We start from the raw sequence: 21365 nt of genomic DNA on the forward strand, positions 1-21365 counted from the left end.
AAAAAACGCTGCTGCGGTCAAAACTACCAAAATTAGACCTTATGTGACTGACTTTTTAAATAATGAACAGAGAAGGTTTATTTGTTTAATTTATATTTTTTTTAATACACTTGATAACTTCATGGTGAAAAGTGGACTTACAGTATCTTTGTCGTCCTCAATGAAAAGCACTTTTTGTCTGAAATCTTTACTTATCTGCTAAGAAAAAAACCACCACTGCAGTCAATACTAATTAGGCCTTCACCATACGTGACTGACTGTGTAAAGAATGAACTGGGACACGGACTGAAGAAGTTTTCTGGATAAAAGACGAAATGTTTCAACAAGAAGAATCTGTCCAGAGGACCTGACTTAACCTTGTTACATTTTTCTACCTGGATTATTGAGCATGCATCAGGATAACAGAGAAGGATGTTTCTTTGTTTAATTTATATTTTTGTAACACACTTGATAACTTTACGGTGAATAGCGGAGGATAGAAAATGTGAACGCACGTTATAAAGACTGTTTTATGATCAGTGCACCACAACCTACTGTGGGACTAATTAAAGTGTGGATCTGATTAGCTTAGTTTCATGGTTGCTAACAGTTGTGCTAAATATACAAGCCCCGCTCCACTCGCTGTTTACTTAGATTCTTGGGGTGGACAAAGCTAAAAAAAAATTCAGCCATTGTATCAGTTATCGGCATGCGCCCTCCCCTCCCAATATAGGTACTGGCGATAGCTACAACGTCCATATCAGTTGGGCTAGTAATCAGAGTTAGAGAGTCAGAGTTTCTTTATTGTCATTCGCACCTCATGTGGTACATGTGGTGGAGTGAAATTATGTACACAGGGTCCCAGTTACATCCAACAATAAAATGTAAAAAAAAAAACAATGATAACATCTAATATGTAAAAAATAAATCTTCTTCATGCACCAAAGATAGTCATGGAGTTCCTCAGGGCTCAGTGCTTGGGCCAATACTCTTTACTTTATATATGCTTCCATTTGGTAAAATTATTAAACAGCATGGGATAAATTTTAATTGTTATGCTGATGATACACAATTATATTTGTCCATTAAACCCAATTAATCCAATCAGCTACTTAGACTACAAGCATGTCTTAAAGACATAAAAACCTGGATGACCCTTAATTTTCTCCTTTTGAACACAGACAAGAATGAGGTTTTGGTTTATGGACCTGATCACCGTAGGAATTAATTTTTCAGTCTTTCTCCCTCCTTAGATGGCATTAATCTGTCCTCCAGCTCTAATGTTAAAAATCTTGGTGTTATTTTGATCAGGACATGTCTTTTATCACCCACATTAAAAACATTACTAGAACTGCCTTCTTCCACCTGCGTAATATCACTAAAATTAGAAACATCTTATCTAAAAATGATGCAGAAAAACTGGTCCATGCATTTGTCACGTCTAGACTGAACTATTGCAATGGTTTATTAACTGGATGTCCAAATACTTCTTTAAAACGTCTTCAGTTGATTCAAAATGCTGCTGCCAGAGTCTTAACTGGAGTTAGTAGGAGAGATCATATCTCTCCAGTTTTAGTTTCTCTCCATTGGCTCCCTGTCAAATCCAGTATAGAATTCAAAATCTTACTTCTAACCTACAAAGCTCTCAACAACCTAGCTCCATCTTATATTACAGATCTAATTGTTCCATATTTTCCTAACAGAGCACTTCGCTCTCAGGCTGCATCTTGGAACTTGTGGTTCATATAATTTACAAAAACAGAAGGAGGCAGATCTTTCAGTTATCAGGCTCCTCTCTTGTGGAAACAACCTCCAATCTCTGTCCGTGAGGCTGACACATTATCCAGTTTTAAAACTAGGCTTAAAACTTTCCTTTTTGCTAAATCCTATAGTTAGGGTTGGCTTGGGTTTCCTGAGCTGTCCCTTAGTTATGCTGCTATAGGCTTAGACTGCTGGAGGACAAACTGACCACACTTTTCACTCTGCTTACTCTGCTCAACATTTGTAATTATTTTTTCTATCCTTCACATGTTTTTTTTTTCTTTGTCTTTCAGGTACCTGGACCTATCATTCTATGTTCGTCTGTCTCTCCTTCCTGTCCTCTCAAACCAGCCGGTCAAAGCAGATGGCTGTTTGTCTTGAGCCTGGTTCTGCTGGAGGTTTCTTCCTTTTAATATCTGCCCCTTTTTTCAAACAATTATTTCAATCATAATAATTTTCAAGTAACAGAGCAAAATGAATAACTCTTTCTAATTTTTCTAATTCTAATACAAAACACACACTAAGCTACTTCATATATACTTTTTTAACAATTCAGCTTTGATCTTTTTCTTAAATGTGCACATTGACTTGGCATTTTTAACATCACTCTCTAGACCATTCCACAATCCAACTCCTTGGATTGAGGTAGACCTTCCCTTCAGACTAGTTCTGAATTTTGGTTTGACAAATATCTCTATCCCCTTAAGATTATAACAACTTTGTCTTTTAACAAAATTTATTTGGATATTTAATGGTAATGTGTTATTTTGAGCCCTATGCATAACTGATAAAATACTGTAATCTACCAAATCATGGAACTTCAATAACTTCAGTTGATAAAATAATGTGCTTGATGGGTGACAGTAATGCTTTCTGGTGATAATTCTTACAGCTCTCTTCTGTAAAATAAAAATAGGTTTTGTAAATGTTTTACATGCTTTCCCCCAAACATCAATGCAATAGATTAAATGTGGAACAATGATTGTGTTATACAACATGTACAGAGTATCCTGATGCATGCTCAATAATCCAGGTAGAAAAATCTAAAAAAGTTAAATCTGGTCCTCTGGACATTCAAAAAAACAAAACAAAGCAAATCAACAAAAAAATGTAGAAACGTTTCGTCTCTCATCCGAGAGACTTCCTCAGTCTGAGGTGCTGTTTTCAGCTCAGTCTCTTAAATAGCACCGTCTCAGAGTGGATCAACCAGTTTGCTGCTGACAACCAAAACCAGCTGATCACATGCTCAAGAAGGACCATCAGCCTAACAATGGATCATTAGCACACTGATGGCTGTTTACTGTTCACAGAGGGCTGAGTGATACTAGCAATCACAGCATTGTAAGAGGAGGACAGTTGAACCCGGAGGCCTCCACCCCTGTTTAATGATGGACGATTTCTTTTCACAAAGATGGCCTCCTTTACTCCTCTCTCAAACCATCGTTCCTCTCTGTCCAGGATGTGAACATCTTCATCCCTGAAAGAGTGACCGCTGGCCTGGAGATGAGTGTAGACCGCAGAGTCCTGGCCTGATGATGTTGATCTTCTGTGCTGGGCCATCCTTTTGGCCAGTGGCTGTTTAGTTTCCCCGATGTAAGACTGATCACAGCCCTCCTGACACTGAACAGCATACACAACATTACTCTGTTTGTGCCGGGGGACTGGATCTTTGGGATGAACCAGTCTTTGCCGTAATGTATTTTGGGGTTTAAAAGCCACTCAGAATAAAAACTTGTCATGTAAACACCCTGTTTGGGTTATTTTTTATTTATTCAGCAAGAACCGAAATAATTTGTGATCAGAACGAAACGGGTAGTTTACGCCGATTCATATCTCGAACGGTGCGCATGTAAACACTTGATCTGTTCGTTTTTATCTGAAGGTGAAAAACTGACCTGACTGCGCATGTGCGACTTTATCATTTCCGCCTGGCTAATGCTAATAATATTAGCATGTCTGAGAAGTAAAACTGGTCGGTGAGGGACAACATTTCTACTACAAACTTTGAAAGATCTCAAAATGATCTGTATTTCCTGTAGCTCAGTCAGAGAGTGCAGCAACGTCTCCACTGTCATTAAAACTTGTCACGGGTCCATTTTGGGCACTCAGGTTTGTTTACGTTCATCAAGGAAGTAAACCGGAAGTATAACTTCTCCTTCTGTGTTTTTTTTAAGGAGAGTTTACCACTCTGCACATGTCAGTACTTCTGTTAGAACAAAGCCCGCTGCATGTAAATGCTCATTGTGCCCATGTAAACGATACATTTGAATTATTTTTAACCTGAAATCATTTCAATCCGGTCAAAAAAAATTGCGCATGTAAACATAGCTACTGTGTGGTGGAGAATGTTCTCTGCACCTGCATCAGCGTGTGGCACGACAGCTGCACTGCTGCTGAGTGGATGGCTCTGCAGAAGGAGGCTGCGACTGTGGGGAGCAGCCTTCCCACCACCTCGGACCTCTACACATCACAATGCAAGGGGAAGGTGCTCTGCATCATGAAGGACTCCACTCAGCCTGCACATAGTCTGTTACAGCAGCAGGCGGCTGAGGAGCATTCAGAGCAAGACCACCAGGCTCAGAAACAGTTTCTTCCATTCAGCTGTCAAGACTGCTGAACTCGAGCTGAACTTAATTTAGCCTCATCTTACATTTTTAAACTTTATTTATTTATGCACACACGCACGTGTGTATGTGTGTGTATTTGGGTACATGTGTAAATGTATATATATTTATACTATTTTATATTTATTTATTTATTACTTGTTAGGTTTCTTGCTCTGGGTCCTGAGTCTAAATTTCGTACCGTATACATGAGCTGGTATTAGGGGTGCACCGATTTCAATTTTCAGGCCGATCACCGATCACCGATTTTTTGAAAGTCTGAACTGCCGATTCCGATTTTGGCCGATACCGATTTTTTTTTATAAGCAACAGTGTCAGGTGTTACAAGATCACAATGCACCTTCAATTTACCAATCTTATTTTATTGTAAAACATACCCTTGAAAAATACCCTAGAAACAATACAAACTTGTTGTTTTAACTTGTCATGAGGTAGTATTCTGAAATATAAATGAAGTTTACACAATTTTTGTTAAAACTATAAAATTAACTAAAAAAAAATGTTCAGTTCCTTCAACTCTTTCACTTGTTACATTTAAAAAAAAAAAAAGATAATGCAACAAGTGTAACATTTTCAAGTCAGTGGGTAATAAGAACTAACACTGGTAAGTTAGTTCTCACAGACTTATTCCAGTCACTTTCATTAGTGGCAGGTTTTTCTTGATGAACAAAAGCATTTCTGCTTTGTCACCAGACAGGCGACTTCTTTTCTCATCTACTACATGTCCAGCCAAGCTAAACAGGCGCTCGCTTTCAACGCTTGTGCATGGGGCAGAGAGATAGGTTCGGGCAAGTAGAGCAAGATGAGGGAAACGATTTTCATTGATCTTCCAGTAGACCAATGGGTCCTGGCTCCTTTCGACAGGAACCTCAGATAGGTAGTTCTGTACCTGCATAGCTGAAGGGCTGGCCAGCTGTTGCTCCTGTTCAATGTTCTCCTTCAAGATTTTGTCGTGAGCTGCAAACAGTAGACTACGCCTTTTGGCTGCAGGTTCATCGATATCAGGAGGTCCCACTTCAGAGGATGTTCCTGCAGCAGGTGTGCATCTGGTCTCCCCCTCTGCAAGTTTGGTCAAAAGGAGCAGTTTCACGTCATCTTTCACCTCTGCTGAGAAGTAGCGATTCTTGTACCTTGTTTTGCATAAACAAAGAAAGATGGGTCAATCATTGTGTTTTGTATACATTAACAGTTTTTATGACTTGCATGTAAATAAAGAAATGCATTTCAATCAATAAATTTTTATTTTTAATTTAATTTAAATGTTTGTTGAAATATAGTAGTAGGCTAAAAGTCATTATGGCTAAAATAGAATGTTAATAGTTACTTGCCTTGGATCCAGAACAGTGGCCAAGCTGTACAGGGGCTCATGCTCAATGTTGCTGAATCTTCTCACAACAGCCTCCAGCAACGTAGCTTTGGCTGTACCCACGCCACGGTCTGTGCTCGCTTGCCTCTCCAAAATCCGCTTGAGTGCAGTGATGGCTGGGATGACATCTGCTGCTGTAGCTGTTGATGAGCTAATCTCCTTTGTGAGTTCCTCAAAAGGTGCAAGAATGGTGAGCACATTGTCCAGTAGCTCCCACTGGTGTGCTGTGAGTGTGGCTGGTAACTCATGCTCAGCAGCATACACGCCAATAGCACGTCTCTGCTCCAACAGCGACTGCAGCATGTAGACTGTGCTGTTCCACCTCGTTGAAACGTCTTGCTGTAATCGTTTCCTGGGTTGACCTAACTGTGTCTGTATGTCATAAAGTCGGGAATAGGCAAGTGATGAATGCTTAAAATGTCCAACAATTCTCCTTCCTGTTGCCACCATGTCTGTGATGCTGCGCTGCGCCAGCTGTCCCTCATTTACAACCAGTTGCAGTGTGTGTGCCAGGCAGGGTAAACTTTTCAGGTTGATATCATCCAGCGCTTTGGCCATATTACGAGCATTATCCCGTAAAACAACGTGAACTCTTCCATGATCGATTTCCCAGTGATTCAGCATCGCCTTAAACTCTGCTGATAAATTGGCCGCAGTGTGAGACACCACCATTTCTTTACAGTTTAAGAGTACTTGATGACGTTCGAACTGTTCGTCAATCCACTGTGCAGTAAAACTTAACATGGACATTAAACTTACATCAGAAGTCCAGATGTCTGTTGTAAAGCTGAGTGTATTTGTATTAGCTTTTAGCAGGCTGCGGGTGTCTCTCGAAACTTGGCTGAACAACTCCGGTAATGCAACATCAGAAAAATATTTCCGACTCGGCATATTATATCGTGGGCACACGTGCTGCATCAAGCTTCTAAAACCTTTGTCCTCAACGACTGAAAATGGCTGGTCGTCTAATGCCATGAACTCCATCACTTTCCTCGTGGTAGCTTTGCTCTTTTCGTTGCTCATAAAAGCTAACAGCGACCCACCGACTGCCTCTTTGTTAGCGCTAGCTTTAGCATTAGCCTTAGCTTGGTTGCTCTCTTCAAACATTGCATACTTGGCGGCGTGGTGATTTCTTAAATGGCGAACGAGGTTTGTTGTATTAAAGGTTTTGGTGGTGGCTCCACCACGACTTACTTCGGCTTTACACGAATTGCAAATTGCGATCTTTGGCTCATTTTCTTTTACAGCGTAGAACTTCCAAACCGACGACATGGCTGCTCCGAGTGACCTGTGTGTGAGCTCTCACAGTGGAGCAAAAGGGGACAGCAGCTGATTTTCAGACCTTTCCGGAGGCAGATAAGATCGGTGGATAAAATCGGCTTCTCATTTAAAGATCGGCCGATCGCCGATCTCCCCAAATTAAGGAAATCGGGGCCGATCGATCGGCCGGCCGATTTATCGGTGCACCCCTAGCTGGTATGACAATAAAAATCCTTGAATCCTTGAAATAATTCAAGTTAAACTTTATTAAACATTTCCTCTAATCTATAAAATGAGTTAAACATTTATAGCCGGTGTTTTGCGATTGTTACCTGTAGTCGGACAGGATAGGGTTAGCGTCAGTCTCCTCCTGTCCTCTGCCTTCAGAGTTCAGCAGGTTGAGAAGATCCGCTCGATGGATGGTGTGAAGCAACTGAGAGAGAAAAGAAGAGTTCTCCAGCAGTCCTCTCTCCTCCAGTCTCAAGAACAGCCCCTTGGCATCCGTGATCTGTAGAAGTACAATTAACAAACACACAATGACTCATTTTGGAAAGAGGAACTACAGAAAGCATGTCGAGATATGAGTGTACAGGTGTGCTGTAGAAAGCAGCACGCTGTCGGTCTGTTTCACATGTTTTGTTAAAACACATCAGACAACTGCAGATGCTTTATTATTCTCACCCCCTCGAGCCGCTTCCTGTTAACAACATCACTGCACAGGAAGCAAAGCTCTGCCGCCTCAGAGGAGTCCAGCTCCTCGTCAATCTGCGACAACAGCAGCAGGTCCATCTCCTGCCAGCTGCCACCAGCACACACCTGGAGTTCAGCTTCCTGTTCTCGGGTTAGATCTGTCAGATAAGAGAACTTAAATAGAGACAATCGCAGATAAAACGGCTCATTTAAAGATCCACACGTCACAAACAGGCAGGTTAAAACTGAAAAAAGTGGCAAAAGAAACCCTTAAAAAACATAATTAACCTGTCAAATAACAACATGACCCATCACACACGGGTTACACCCAAGTGGAACAGCGGGAAACTATTGAGTTGCCTGATGAGCAGTTAGGGATAAGGTGTTTTGCTCAAGAACACGACTTGTGGGCATGGTGGGGAATTGTTCCTGTGACTTTCAGCTGCACTACCACTGCTCCACAGCTGCCCTTCCTCTATAGGAAGCTGTCATCTCTGGATGAAACCGTTTCAAAATAGGATTATCACAGCCACTATCATGTTTGTGTATAAAACATTAAATCGGGGAAAGGTTCTTTTTTTAAATTTTACTTCCGGTGTTAGACTTCACACCTGGGTGACGTCATTGAAAAAAGCTGGTCTCCCAAAAATTAACTTGAGAACAAGATTCTACCCTAAAACAATTACTTCTGATAGAACAGCACTAAAGTCCACGCGTGTAGTTCACGCAGTTTCCTGTTAGCATGTTAGCATAAATTAAAGTACGATGTTGTGAGTGTAGATCAATAACACAATAAACCAGCTGAAAACCCGGAGAAATGTCTCTGCTGTTGTTGTTCACTCACGGAATTCGTCTCCTGAGTAAAAACACTCATAAATACAATCTTCGTTTTGCTAGTTAAGTCTTCCTAAAGACTGCCGCCGAAAAATGGTTTCAGTTTTGAAGGAAATGACGTAACGTCTCACCCTAACACAATAAAAGCAAAATTCATTCAACCTTTATTTAAACAGGTAAAATCCCATTGAGCCTCGAGGACTCATTTACAAGAGACCTGATTTCAACAAAGAATGATGACAACAATAGACAGCCACAAAAAGGCATACAGATTTTTTTTTATTTTTGTTTTTACAAATAACATGGCAAAAAAAGTAACAAAGAACAGCTAGATTATAAGGCGAATTTATAAAACTAAAAACAGGAACATGTCTGCATTGGTCCTTGCCAGGAGTCCAACAGATTCTTTAAGCCACTTATTAGAGAGGTCAAGGTTGAGAGCTTCAGGTCTTTTTGTAAGATATTCCAGGAAACAAAAAAATACACTCATACATAGACGTTTGTGCACAAAAGTTTAGATTTAATTTAAGTACTTTGAGTTATTATGTTTATTAGTGTACTCTAACAAACTGTGTTACACAGATTAGTAATTTAAAATGGGATGTCATTTTTATGTATTTATTTTTGCACAAATTTTTATTTTGAAGGGAGCAGCTGTTTCCGGTTTCAAAGTGCGTTTTGCTGAGACATTAAATGAACTTCATAACACTGTTGTTTTTAAACGTTTTACAATTTATTTATTTCTCTGAAGTTTAAAAAAAAAAAAAGTTTTCAGGTCTTAAGTTACAAAACTCCTCTCCTTTACGTGTCCTTCTAAATGTGTCAAGTCTTGCACGAATAAACCAAAGTGCACATGAAAGTGATAAATGGACAATAAACTTTAAATGAGTGCTCAGGATGGTTGGACTTTTACATTTGATTCTGGAGGACGGCGGGAGGCAAAAGTACGAAAGTATTCTCTTGCAGACTGAAAGACATCATCAGGTTTTCTCAGCAGCAAAAAGGCCAGGAAGTCAGAGAGGAGGGCTCGGACCTCTGGGTGCTCTTTCAGGTACGAAGCACGATCTGCGTGTAGTTCCTCCTGCCACAGACAAATATAAACACACATCCAAACTATGATCTGTTTGTTTTAGGAAAAACGGTTTTAAAATAAATGTGATTATGTATCGTGTGTCTGAATGAATAAAAACATGTGTAAAACAGTTTAATTGTGTGAGAACATAAAGAGTCACCTTTCTGTCCAAGAAGTCACAATGTGTTTGCATGTCTTTGTCCCACTCAAGAGGGATCTTCTCTAAACCAAACAAACATTGTCAGTGAATTTTCTGTGATGGGAGGGAATCCTTCTTGTGCCTGTGTGGGAACATGTACCTCTCTCTGTTTTGGATGGCAGATGTAGAAGCTTCATGGTGACTGGTGATCCCAGCTGTGCTCTGCTGACCAAGTGCCTGATGACAGATCAACAACTGTTTACTAAAGTAACAAAAATAAATAATCCAGTTTAACAGAGTGAGCATGCAGTCATCATGGTGAGTCTCTTTGTGCACCTCTAGTATCACTTCCTTCAGTGGTTTTACAAAACTATCCATGAATTTGACAATAAACACGCATAAACAAATTCTCTGATAACTTTAGTTTCTTGTTTTATTTACGTTTTTAAATTGTCAGGTTGTCAATTTAAATGTAAAATTGTTGGCAAATGCGTGTCAGACATGTCTGATTGACCACATAAAAGTAACAGGTGGTACACCGATGTCCCAGTCTCTGAGGGATTTGACTGAACCTGAGTGAATGTTTGTAGATTTTGAACAGAGGCAGGTTCTATTTCGTATAGGCTTCGCCCTTTAAGACTGTCGCTGGTGGGTTTATCCCTAGGCGCTCAGCACTACACTGAAAAACTTTAGTCCACGCCCACCTGCTTTGTATGGGAATCACCCCCCGAGCCGTATAAATTACAGTGAGACCGGGTAATCGGCTTCCATTTTTTCTTCAGCCAGCTAGCTAGCACTGTCAAAAGAACGAAGAAGGAAAAGTTGTCCAGCTTTGACCGGCACAACCTTTGCTAAGGATGTCTGGGTCTCCACCATGCCAACCTCCTGCCGTCCCAGTGAGCTCTTCCTCCCCGAAGAGAAGCAGATGAGCAGCCTTGTTCAAGGTAAGCGCAGAGGAGTGCTTTTCCGTGGCGGGCCGCTACTTGCTGGACGACGCCACAGCCTTTTTTAACGTGTTTTGTTCTTGCGGTAATCAAAAGTTTTCTTCAAAAGGCGATGTTAGCAGCAGCCCGGCTGAATGCTTTACTGTGGAGGGCCGCTACTCGCTGGACGACGCCACCGCCTTTTCTAAAGTGTTTTGTCCTCGTGGTAATCAAATGATTTCCTCAAAAGGCGATGTTAGCAGCAGCCCCGCTGAATGCTTTTCCGTGGAGGTCCGCTACTCGCTGGACGACGCCACCGCCTTTTCTAACGTGTTTTTTTTTTCTCGAGGTAAATCGGATGATTCCCTCGAAAAAGACGTTGTTGGCAGCAGCTCCGCTGAGTGTTTTTTTTCTGTGGCGGGACGCTATGCGTGGGACGACGCCACCGCCTTCTTTGATGCAGAGTCAAGCAGTGAATCAAATGATTCCTCCGAGAAAGGCGATGCGGAGCTGCCCCTTCCCTCCTGGAGAGCGTAGTGACGGAAGACAAGTGGCTGAGCCGATGCTCAGCCACCTCGGATCTTCCCACGTCAGCGACCACACCACTCCCAGCCATCGGCGCTCTCCTCTCGGAGCTGCCCGACATAATCCAGGAGGATGTTAACACAAGGGACTTTCCGTCCCTCACCTCCCTCCGCCCTGATCGGATGGTCTGATGGCAAGGTTGGCTCCGCCCCGACTCGTTGCCTTGACCCCATCTGGCCTTGCTGTCCAGCTGTGACATCACACTGGAACGAGGCTGCAGCTGGGCCGGCAAGCTGAAGACATCCGTCTCCACCTTCACCTCCATCTCCAGAGTGAAGGGTTTTACCGATCTGTGTTTTTTTCCCTCGGTTCCCCCCCGCCCGCGGAGCCAACCCTGGCGGTGGCACTTGGGGCAAACGCTTCCAGGATGGACCAGCAATCTGTCCCTCCAGGGAAGCATGACCAGATGGTGACAAGGTCTCCAACCGAGTTCACCAGCGCTCACAGACGGCTGCAACGAACAACAACGTCGCCCTGCTGGCCTACTGCATCTCTAAGAGGCTGGAAGAAGCAGACCTGCTGGAGGAGACAAAGAGCTCTCTCTCTGTAAAGCTGCTGATGTCATCTTAAACATGTGCCACCTCTGCGATCTGCCTGTCCCGCATCGCCACCTAGATGACCATGATCCAGAGGACCACTTGGCTCTACCTCTCGCCATCCTTGTCAGAGAGGCTGCAGAAAGACCTGCTGGAGGGCCCTGTCACCCCAGAGGCGCTGTTCGGGGCCAACTTCAGGACCATCCTTGAGAAATCACTGAGGGCCGAGGAGGTCTCAGAGACTGTACACCATCTGGTGACGTTATAGTCCATCTGCTCCTACGGCCGCTGGAGGGACCGCCTTGGCCAGCAACAGCACCAGAGGCGCTCCACAGCTGTGGTAGCGACTTCATGCCCCGGTCCTCCGCCGGCCCCCTCCACCAGGTAACAGATCCTTGAGGGGAAGGTATGTGTTTTTTGATGATGTATGTTTTTGATATAAAACAGAAACACCTCTGAAAGTAAAGTTGTTCATCTGAGACTGTCAGATCAGCTGATCTCTCAGCTGCCTTCACACATTCCCCACACAGAACGAGCCAGTAACCTCTAAACAGCGTTTTAAATGGCACCGCAGTTCAGTAAATATCACAAAACACTCGTCTGCCACGTCAGCTAAAATGATGTTTTTTTAGCAGACCGGGTCTGGTAAAATCCCTCGTTTTTCAGCCAGAGCCCATTTTTAATTTCTGCTGTTTTCTGCCCACTCACAGCGCAGCTGGAGTAAATGTGTTTTCTCCATGCCAGCTGCAGCCTCCACCGAAACGGCGTCTCACTCAGAAAGCGCTCACGCCTCCTCTCCGTGCGCGCTGGCTCACCTCAGCTCTATGTGAGACCGCAGCCTGGGCCCAGCACAGAGGCACACATACAGCCTTTTTCTGTCGGAGCCCCCATTGGGTTCCCCCGGAGAATCTCTGGAGCGATTGATGGCAGTAAGGATTTTTTAGTCTGGTTGACGTTCATGAGAAACATGACACAACACAAATGCGTGCCCGCTCTCCGAGCGCTACTCAGAGTGGCAGCGAGTGTGTTCCCTGGACAGATGGACAGACCATCTGATTAGAAGGGGTTATAAGCTGCAGTTCACAGCTCAACCCCCACCGTTCAGAGGGATTATAGAGACGGTTCTGTCTTCTCCAGAACATAGCTCGTCTCTCCAGTCAGAAGTTCAGGAATTTCTGATGAAAAACGTGATTTCCAGAGCTCCCAACAGAGGAAAATACTTTTTTTTTTCCTCCCACTACTTCCTGGTTCGGATTTTTTTTTAAAAACCCGGAGGGATGAGACCCATTCTCGACCTGTTCATGTTCAACAATTTGATCATGGGGAGACAATTCCACATGCTGACAAACAGCTGCTGGAGAACTTCACCAGAACGACTGGTTTTCACCTCCATAGATCTGAAGAGCGCATATTTCACATTTCCATCATTCTGAAACACCCCACACACGGTCTTGAAATGCATGGAGATGGCTCTGCAGTCGTTACACATGGCAGGAATGAGAAATCTTTTTATCTGGACGATCTGCTCTTTTTAGCTCAGTCTAGTTAGAAAGCTGTCGCACAGACCAAAATGCTAGTTTTACATCTGCTAAACCTGGGGTTTCTATAAACTGGGAAAACCTTCCGTTCGTCCGTCCCAGATGATTGTTTATCTGGAAGTGGAGCTAAACTCAACTGCAATGAGAGCCGTTTATTACAGCTGAGAGCCGAAGCTCTATCAGCTCAGCTCCTCCGTGTCAAACCCAGCTCTGCCATATCAAACCCAGCTCCGCCGTGTCAAACCCTGCAGCATAGTGACAGTTCTGCCTGTCATGCGACTCCTGGGACGATGTCAGCGGCCCACATTGTGGTTCCGCTGGGCCTACTTCACATGAGACGCCTTCAGAGATGGTTCACCTGCCTCCGCATAGATCTTGTGCGCCAGAAGAGGTGGATTATCTTTGTGTCTCCCCTCCGTGAGAACCGATCTGAATCACTGGGAAAACCCCCTCATTCTGTCAGAGGGAGTTCCCATCAGCAGGCCTACATCACACGTCTCAGTTTTTCACAGACACGTTCCTGTCGAGCTGGGAGGAATGTGTCTGTCCCAAGCAGTGGGAACACAGTGGCTGGACCACATGTCGCTTTACATAATGTGCTAGAATGTTTTTCACCGTCTGAAACGTGACTCAGCATTTTGCCCCTGCTGCGAGATCAGCATTTTCTGATCCACACAGACAACAAGTGACGGCAGTTAACATAAACAATCAGAGAGGTGTGCGCTCAGCCAAACTGTTACGTATCGCAAAACAGCTGTTGTGTTGGCCACACAGGAACCTGCTCTCCATCAGAGCAGTGGACTTTCCCAGCATTCCTGAACAGGTGAGCGGATATCGTGTCGAGGGGCGGTCCCCGCCACAGAGACTGGAGCCTCCATCCCAAGCTGATTTCTCGGATTTTGGAGCAGGTTTGGCCGAGCAGCAGTGGATCTGTCCGCCACACGGGAGAACGCCCAGTGTCAATTATTGTTCTCACTGAGCCCACGAGACGACCCACCATTAGGTGTGGACCCCTTCGCTCACAACCCGTGGCCAAAAATGCTTCTTTATGTGTTCCCTCCAGTCCTGCCGATATCACAGACCCTGGACCGGGTTCGGGAGGAAGTACCGTCAGTCATCCTCGTAGCTCCTGAATGCATATGCGCTCCGTGGTTTCTGAATCTGCAGCGACTAATATCGGGTCTGCTTTGGAAACTGCTGTGGGGGGGTGGGCGCTTTCCTCCAGGCAGGAAGAGCGATCAGGAGTTACCCAGAAATCGGTCAGCATCTTTGGGTCTGTCCGCTGAACAGATCCGTTTAGAAAAGATGGGCCTCCCACAGGATGTGGTGCGTACGTTCAGGATGCACGTGCTGCTTCCACCCCAACGCTGCACACATCAAGTGGACAGTTTTTTTCAGCGCTGGTGCACAGAGAAAGGCGTCTGTTACTCCCTCATGTCTCAGAATTCAAGCTGACGGCAGTTCAGATTAGAGGATGACATTTTTTCGGGAGTACTGCCGGTCACGTGATTCCGGCGGGACCGGAGTCAACCTCATTATAACTCACGTGACCGGGACGTGACCGGACTGAAAGCTAACGGGAGCAGACAGGAGCAGGAACCGATCAATAACCAAAAGTGAAAATGAAACAAAACAAAAAAAAAAACACGGGCGCAGCTATTTTCTAGTTTTCTTTCAGTAAGCCTTCACTTTAACACAAGTCAAAAGAACTACATTTCCCAGGAGTCAAGTGTTCGAGCCGTAGCTTTTCACTAAGAGGAGGAGGAGCAGCGAGCAAAGCGGTACCGAGTCTGAAAATAGTTTGCAACGCAAGGTAAGAAGTAACTTTCTGTCTATTAAACTCACAGAACAGGCAGGAAAGTGTCAAATAACCCTGAACTCATAAGAGTTGTGTTGGTGCTGTGCTGCTTTAAACTTTAGTCTCAGCTGTGAGGAGCTGCGGGGAGTCGGACTTTGTAAATGAACAGACTCAAAGAGCGCATTTTTCTCCACCTTGTCCCTTTTAATTGAACAATTATGCTCTGCTTTGTTATGTGGGTTTTTAGGTTAAAATCTTCATTATCTGTTGCTGTTTGAAATGTAAAAAAAAAAAACAACCTCATCCTGGTTAAAGTGCACGCATTCTCCGGTAAAAATATCCCAGTTTTTATATGAAAGGCTGGTTACATATACATTATAATAACTGTTATTGTAGGGGGGACATATTGGTGTGAGGTCTGTGGGTCCCCACCATAACTTTTTAAATAAAGTAGCTGCTATTTCCTGCATTTTGGTGTATTTTAACAGGTTTAAAACATTTATGTTTACCTACATAAGTAAATCCTTTATTCAATAATTGTTCTAGAAAGCATGGCACAAGAAGTAGCACTAAGCTTGTTGTTTGTCTTTAATTTAATTTAATTTTTCTACCTAACACAGGAAGCTGTTAGCTCTGGAAGCAAACTGTTAAACAGCTTTGGACACAAAGACCCTTGTCACACACTTCAACAGAGCAGGTAAGATACATAAAATCTTGTGATCTCTGCCTGGTGAGGCTGATTGAATAATTATAAAATATGATAAGTGAAATAAATAAAGAAAAATTGAGCTTCTGTAATTTATATTTGCAAATGTCACATTTTCTTGACTTAGTTTCAATTGTAAATCTCTTGTTTTTGATAAAATATTTTTTTTCCAGAAGAAAGGCCAACAAATTGTAATTTGTAGTCATGGTAACCCTATTTTGACTCGTGCACTGTCTTCTTTCACTTTTAGGTTACACAAGGCTCTGGACTGGTCCAGCTGTGGAGAGATGAGGTGGAACACCAGACCTGCAATGGTCCAGTCTGTAAATGATTCTCTGACGTCTGGTAAGATGCACGACATCCTGCTTCACTGAAACGAGCTCGTTACCTCAACCACATAGACTGAACTTCTTGAGGACGTTGTCCAATGTATAATAATGCCTTTAAGCATTTTTATTTGTTGAGTTCTCTGCTTGGTACATTATTTTTCTTTCTTTTTTTGTTTGTTTGTTTGTTTAAACAATTTAAAACATGACAGTGATGTCAATGTTTAAAGGAAACAATTGCTCAATAAATGAGTAAAATGCAACTTGTTATGTTTGGGTTCTTTCATCTAAGGTAGACATGGTGTGACCCATGGACTGGTTTAGATTTTTTTGTTTTTACTGTAACTGGCCTTCAAAAGAGCTGGAAACAGGGACCCAGCATCTGATCCTCCGTAGAAAAATTATATGGACTACAGGCCATGTATTATTTGTTTTATGATATTTAGTGAAGGTTTTTGTTTGGATTAAGGAAATAAATGTCTCTATTTCACCACAGATGAACTGTTCCTGTTGACATATCTTTTGAAATAAAACTACAGAAAACAGAGTAATTTAAACAGGAGTGGGTAGAAGATCAAATCAAATTCAATGTATTTCCTAAAAATTTAATGCAAAACAGGAGCAGGACAGGAGTGGGAGTGATTCTGAACAGGAGCAGGAGTCATGTTACCAGGAGTGGGACAGGACAGGACAGGATTAATTTTTTTACTCTGGACCAGGAATGGGACAGGACAGAATTTTTTCTGTGGGACCAGGACAGGACATTAGTGAAAATCCACTCGTGTGTCATCCTCTAGTTCAGATGTACTGCATTTTAACCCTGCTCTGAAAAGCATCACAAGCTCATTCAGATCGAGGGTGATAACCTTGAATGGGTTTTATCCTTTTCCTCATAATTCTGAGGAGGAAGCAACATCTCACCTCCTTCTGTCCCATGCACGCATTTTTCATGTTACTTGGTGCACACGGCTGCACTGCGCCGCTTTCAGCGTATGCTTGTGCAATACTGGGACAGCTCTTCAGGACGTCCTCTATCCACCCAGCGCCTCTCACACTGGTTGTGTGAGGCTATTTGTGAAGTTTACAGTTCATCTGGACTGGATCCGCCAGAGAATCTCAGCGCATTCCACCAGAGGGTTTTCATCCTCCATGGCTCTGCATGGAGGATGACAGTGGAGGATATTTGTATGGTGGCTGCCTGGTCATCGCCATGTTCAATTGTTCGTTTTTATCTAGGTGATGTTTCTACTTTCTCCATGACCCATTCTGTTCTCAGGGTTCTGACAGAATGATTATTTGTTTCATGGAGCCTCACTTTTGAGTTCACACCTGCCTGCATGCAGTCGCAGTGTGAAATATTTATTATCAGTCACAAGTTCATGACTGCTGATTTTATTGTTATTAACCGGTTCATCCTGAGGAGCTGTTGGTCTGCTCTGTTTATCGTTGCACTGTTACAATTCGTATCCTCCGTTGTTCCTATTCAGGTCTGCTATCTCAGCCCTTTTTTTTTTTCCTCAGCAGAGATCTTCTCCGGTGCGCTCCTGCGCATGGAGCACGCAATTACGCAGCGCATAATTACACACACAGAAGGCTGAGTGATGAAATGTTTTTTTTGTGCAAGCAGGTACTTCATGTTGTGTCTGAGTGGACCCAGTGAGGCATAGACTACATCCTGCTTCGCCTTTAACCCACCAGCGACAGTCTTAAAGGGCGAAGCCTATACGAAATAGAACGTTGGTTACGTACTGTAACCCCAGATTCTATGAGTATAGGCATAGCCCTTTAAACTCTGTGCCTCACTGGTTCCTAAATGGCTGAAGAAAAAAGCTATTTGGGAGCCGATTACCTGGTCTCACCGTAATCTATATGGACCGGGGATGAGGCCCACACACAGCAGGTGGGTGTGGACTAAAGTTTTTCAGTGCAGCGCTAAGCGCCTTAGGGATAAAACCCACCAGCGACAGTCTTAAAGGGCTACGCCTATACTCATAGAATCTGGGGTTACAGTACGTAACCAACGTTTTCCTTTTCTTCGTAAGAAGAAGCGCAGAGTGACAGGAGGGAGCAGTTTGATCCATCACCAGGTGCAGTGGTGGACTCAGGGGGTGACCAATGGTGTCCTTGGCCACCATAGAATAATCTTCAGCCACACCAGTCCCTCATTTGAAGGAACTCACTACTGACTCGACCCTCATATAACTCAAAACCCATTTGTTCAAATTAGCCTTCTTGCTCTAATTTCTTAGAAATTTCTGCTTTAATTTTTAATATGTGCTTTTTTTTTTTTAGATGGATGGAGGGTATTTCCAATTCCCCCTCTTCGCTCAGCAATGGGGACAATAATACAAAGTCTGCATGTTTACTACAGTTTGCCCAACAAGTGAAAAGTCCTGTGAAGCTGTATGAGCTCACCCATCATTCAGAAAGTAGCACTGCCAGGTAGCCATGCTGTCCTCCACAGAGGTAACAGTCCTCTGCACCCCAAACACCTCCAGGACCTCCTCTCCCACCTCCAGCTGCTTCACACCCAGCTCACTCTGACCACAGAGCAGATAAATCATGCAGGTTTATCATTCATGATGTCAGTGATGATCCTGACAGACTTGCATGGCTGGAACTGCTTACATATGTGGAGTGGCTGATGCCGAACTTCTGGTCCAAGGAGATGAAGGTCACGTTCTCGGGAACCTTCTTCCTCTGAGCCATCAGACGCATCAGCAGCAGGCTGGAGCCCTCAGTGACCAGTCCTCTCAGGACAGACATGGGATAAGACATGCTCTCTTTTGTCTTTTCCTTGAAACACAAAGACACAAAACAACCACTACCTGCAGTAACTTCACATCAGCTGGTTTATGGGCGTCCCAGTGTGTGAGCATGAGTGAGGCAGCTGTTCAGGGTTGCTGCTAACCAGCTCGTACCTCTGCCACCGTGGTAACTTTATCGATCACCATTTCTCCGTCACACTGCACCATGCGACACCTCTTGTCCACATTGTGGCCCTCAAGCTGGAAAAGTTACAGATGTGTTATTAAAACAAGTCTGAGGTGGTTGGAGAGGGCACGCTAAGTTCTCACAGTAAATATTGCTCTAGAGGGAATTAAAGTGAGATTAAGGGCTGCCAGAGGGAGTGTCCCAAGGGCCCCTTTTGGCTCTAGGACCTTATGTTGCTCACATCAGACCTAAATCAAATTTCATTTTTAATGGCTGCTAAAAGGTTATTTTTGGCATTTGTCACAAGAATAAACAGAAGTCATATGTGGATAAAAACAGAATGATAGCTGTTTGAGGGGATTTGGGAATAGCTGCAAGAAGAAGAGCAAGAAGAAGATGAAGAGGAATAAGATGAAGAGCAAGAAACAAAAGGAAAAACGAAGATGATGAAGAATAAGTATTAGTGTTATCATGATCTTCTTTAAAAGGCTCATAAAGGACAACAGAGACTCACCTTGATGTACTCATGGTGTTGCTCCTCCAGCACTTCCAGTTCAGCACTGAGGTAAGCTTATACAGTCAAAAATGGCAGAATGAAGGCATGAAGAGGTGTGCTGTAAAGTCATCTGTCAATGTAAAACACTGGGAGTCATCTCACCTGTCACTGATGTCCCACAGGGGTGACCATCAATAACTCCCTGGCTTTGAGCTCTCAGCAGCATGCAGGGTTGCTGGAGTCTGCAGGAGAACTCCACGGTCACCCTGAAGTCCCCCAGGTGCCCCCCGCTCTCGGACACAGTCACCAGAGACTCTGGAAACACACACTTCTGCAGCTCTGCAGGCTCTGGCAGAGGAGCAGGGACATGAGACATGACTGACACCAAATATGATTCAATAAACGAGAAGCTCTCCTAAATCTGCCATCTAAGGGGAGATAATAAATTACTTTGTTTTTTTAAACACTTATTTATTTATTATTCATGGCCCTGCACTGCATTAACTTTTGATTTATTTAGATTTAATTAGATTTTGTTACGTTGACTATAGGTGCTCTACATGTGAGGGTTGGTGTTGTTGGCAGTTTTGCTCATAAATACTTAATGTTTATTATAACATGTCTACAAAGATCGTCGTGCGGTTACATAAACTATAAAAGATATTCGTTAAAATCTGTCAGATGACAAACATTACGGTGATAATAGTTGTTGAGATGAGTAAAACGCCCTACTTGGCAGATACAGTCAACCTACCGATGGCCGACAGGAACGTGGAGGTTTCTTCAGCAGCCTTCACCTCCTCTGAGCATTTGGCTTCTTCACCTCCTGCTGTGGCTCCCGTACCGTCGTCCGTCGAGGCCTCCATGTTGACGCTCCAGAGCCAAAACAAATCCCTTTATCGCTTAAATATATTCATGTATTTAATAGATAAGTAAGTCACACAAAAAATAAAGGTTTTAATTTTCCAGAAACCTCGTTTTTTTTTTATTTCTCCCGAGTATCTCTTCAGATGCGCGTGCTTGTTGATCCGTGTTGTCATGGCAACAACGCCGCTGTAAAGAACGTAATAACTGCGCAGTTGAATTTATAATTTCAGTCCAATTTACTCAATTCGGTTTATTTATACATAACCAATACAAAACAAACGCGGTCTCGGACACTGTACAAAAACATTCACATACATTATACAATTTGTAAAGAAAATTCTATCGAAGAAAGCCAGCAGATTGCGTATCTTTTGTGTATCTTTCATGACCTTTTAGTTACTAATGCGCATGCGTACAATTCTTTGCCACACCCCCAAATAGTTTCATAGCTGTCCTTTACGCCTGCTTTTTATTGACTTATATGGACAAACTTATTTGTAAACTAGTTTTATTGGTATTTTACGTTGTGAGCGCAATGTGCAATGTTGCTGGGTGTCTGAATGACTGCAGAGCAGCTGAAACAGCGAACCGAGTCTAATTCAATGAACCGGAAGTACGCTTAAAATTATATAGACCACAATGCAATGCAAAATACTGACTTGGGCCAAGAAGGCAAGAAGGGGTCTCTGCAGGCAAATTCGGAAGGCGTATCTGGGCGCTCATATCTGATTGGACTATAGGAAAGTGGGCGTATCTGGGCGGTCATATCTGATTGGACGATAGGAAAATGGGCGTTTCTGGCGGGCCGGATCTGATTGGACGATAGAAAAATGGGCGTGTCTGGACGGCCACATCTGATTGGACGATAGAAAAATGGGCGTGTCTGGACGGCCACATCTGATTGGACGATAGAAAAAAAAAGGCTGAACGA

The 21365-nt window shown here is 43.4% G+C and overlaps 2 protein-coding genes across 2 annotated transcripts in view; both read right to left on the reverse strand.

Annotated features, from left to right (window-relative positions):
- casp8 (caspase 8, apoptosis-related cysteine peptidase) overlaps nucleotides 1-8640 on the reverse strand; it is a 36109-nt gene extending 27469 nt beyond the window's left edge. The window contains exons 1-3 of the mRNA XM_037681995.1: nucleotides 8525-8640; nucleotides 7672-7838; nucleotides 7323-7498 (exon numbers count right to left, since the gene is read on the reverse strand). Coding sequence (XP_037537923.1) covers nucleotides 7323-7498; nucleotides 7672-7779 — 284 coding nt within the window. The 5' untranslated portion in view covers nucleotides 7780-7838; nucleotides 8525-8640. The remainder of the gene's footprint in view (nucleotides 1-7322; nucleotides 7499-7671; nucleotides 7839-8524) is intronic.
- Nucleotides 8641-9318: 678 nt separating this feature from the next.
- Nucleotides 9319-20433, reverse strand: LOC119414374 (ciliogenesis associated TTC17 interacting protein). The gene is made up of 9 exons (XM_037681466.1): nucleotides 20322-20433; nucleotides 19730-19915; nucleotides 19586-19641; nucleotides 19059-19145; nucleotides 18766-18933; nucleotides 18553-18677; nucleotides 9886-9962; nucleotides 9747-9808; nucleotides 9319-9595 (listed from the first exon to the last, which is right to left on the reverse strand). Exons 1-9 carry the CDS (start codon nucleotides 20431-20433, stop codon nucleotides 9407-9409), a joined length of 1062 nt encoding a protein of 353 aa, XP_037537394.1. The 3' UTR covers nucleotides 9319-9406.
- Nucleotides 20434-21365: the final 932 nt, after the last annotated feature.

The sequence above is a fragment of the Nematolebias whitei genome, chromosome 9 (genome assembly GCF_014905685.2).
Source record: "Nematolebias whitei isolate Nwh7 chromosome 9, NemWhi1, whole genome shotgun sequence".
Lineage (NCBI taxonomy): Eukaryota > Metazoa > Chordata > Actinopteri > Cyprinodontiformes > Rivulidae > Nematolebias > Nematolebias whitei.

Coding starts and splice junctions, on each gene's coding strand:
- LOC119414374 (XM_037681466.1), bottom strand. CDS start 20,433: ATGGAGGCCTCGACGGACGACGGTACGGGAGCCACAGCAGGAGGTGAA. Junction 19,642..19,729: donor CTGTGGGACATCAGTGACAG/GTGAGATGACTC, acceptor TGACTGTATAAG/CTTACCTCAGTGCTGAACTG. Junction 18,934..19,058: donor AAGTTACCACGGTGGCAGAG/GTACGAGCTGGT, acceptor TTGTGTTTCAAG/GAAAAGACAAAAGAGAGCAT.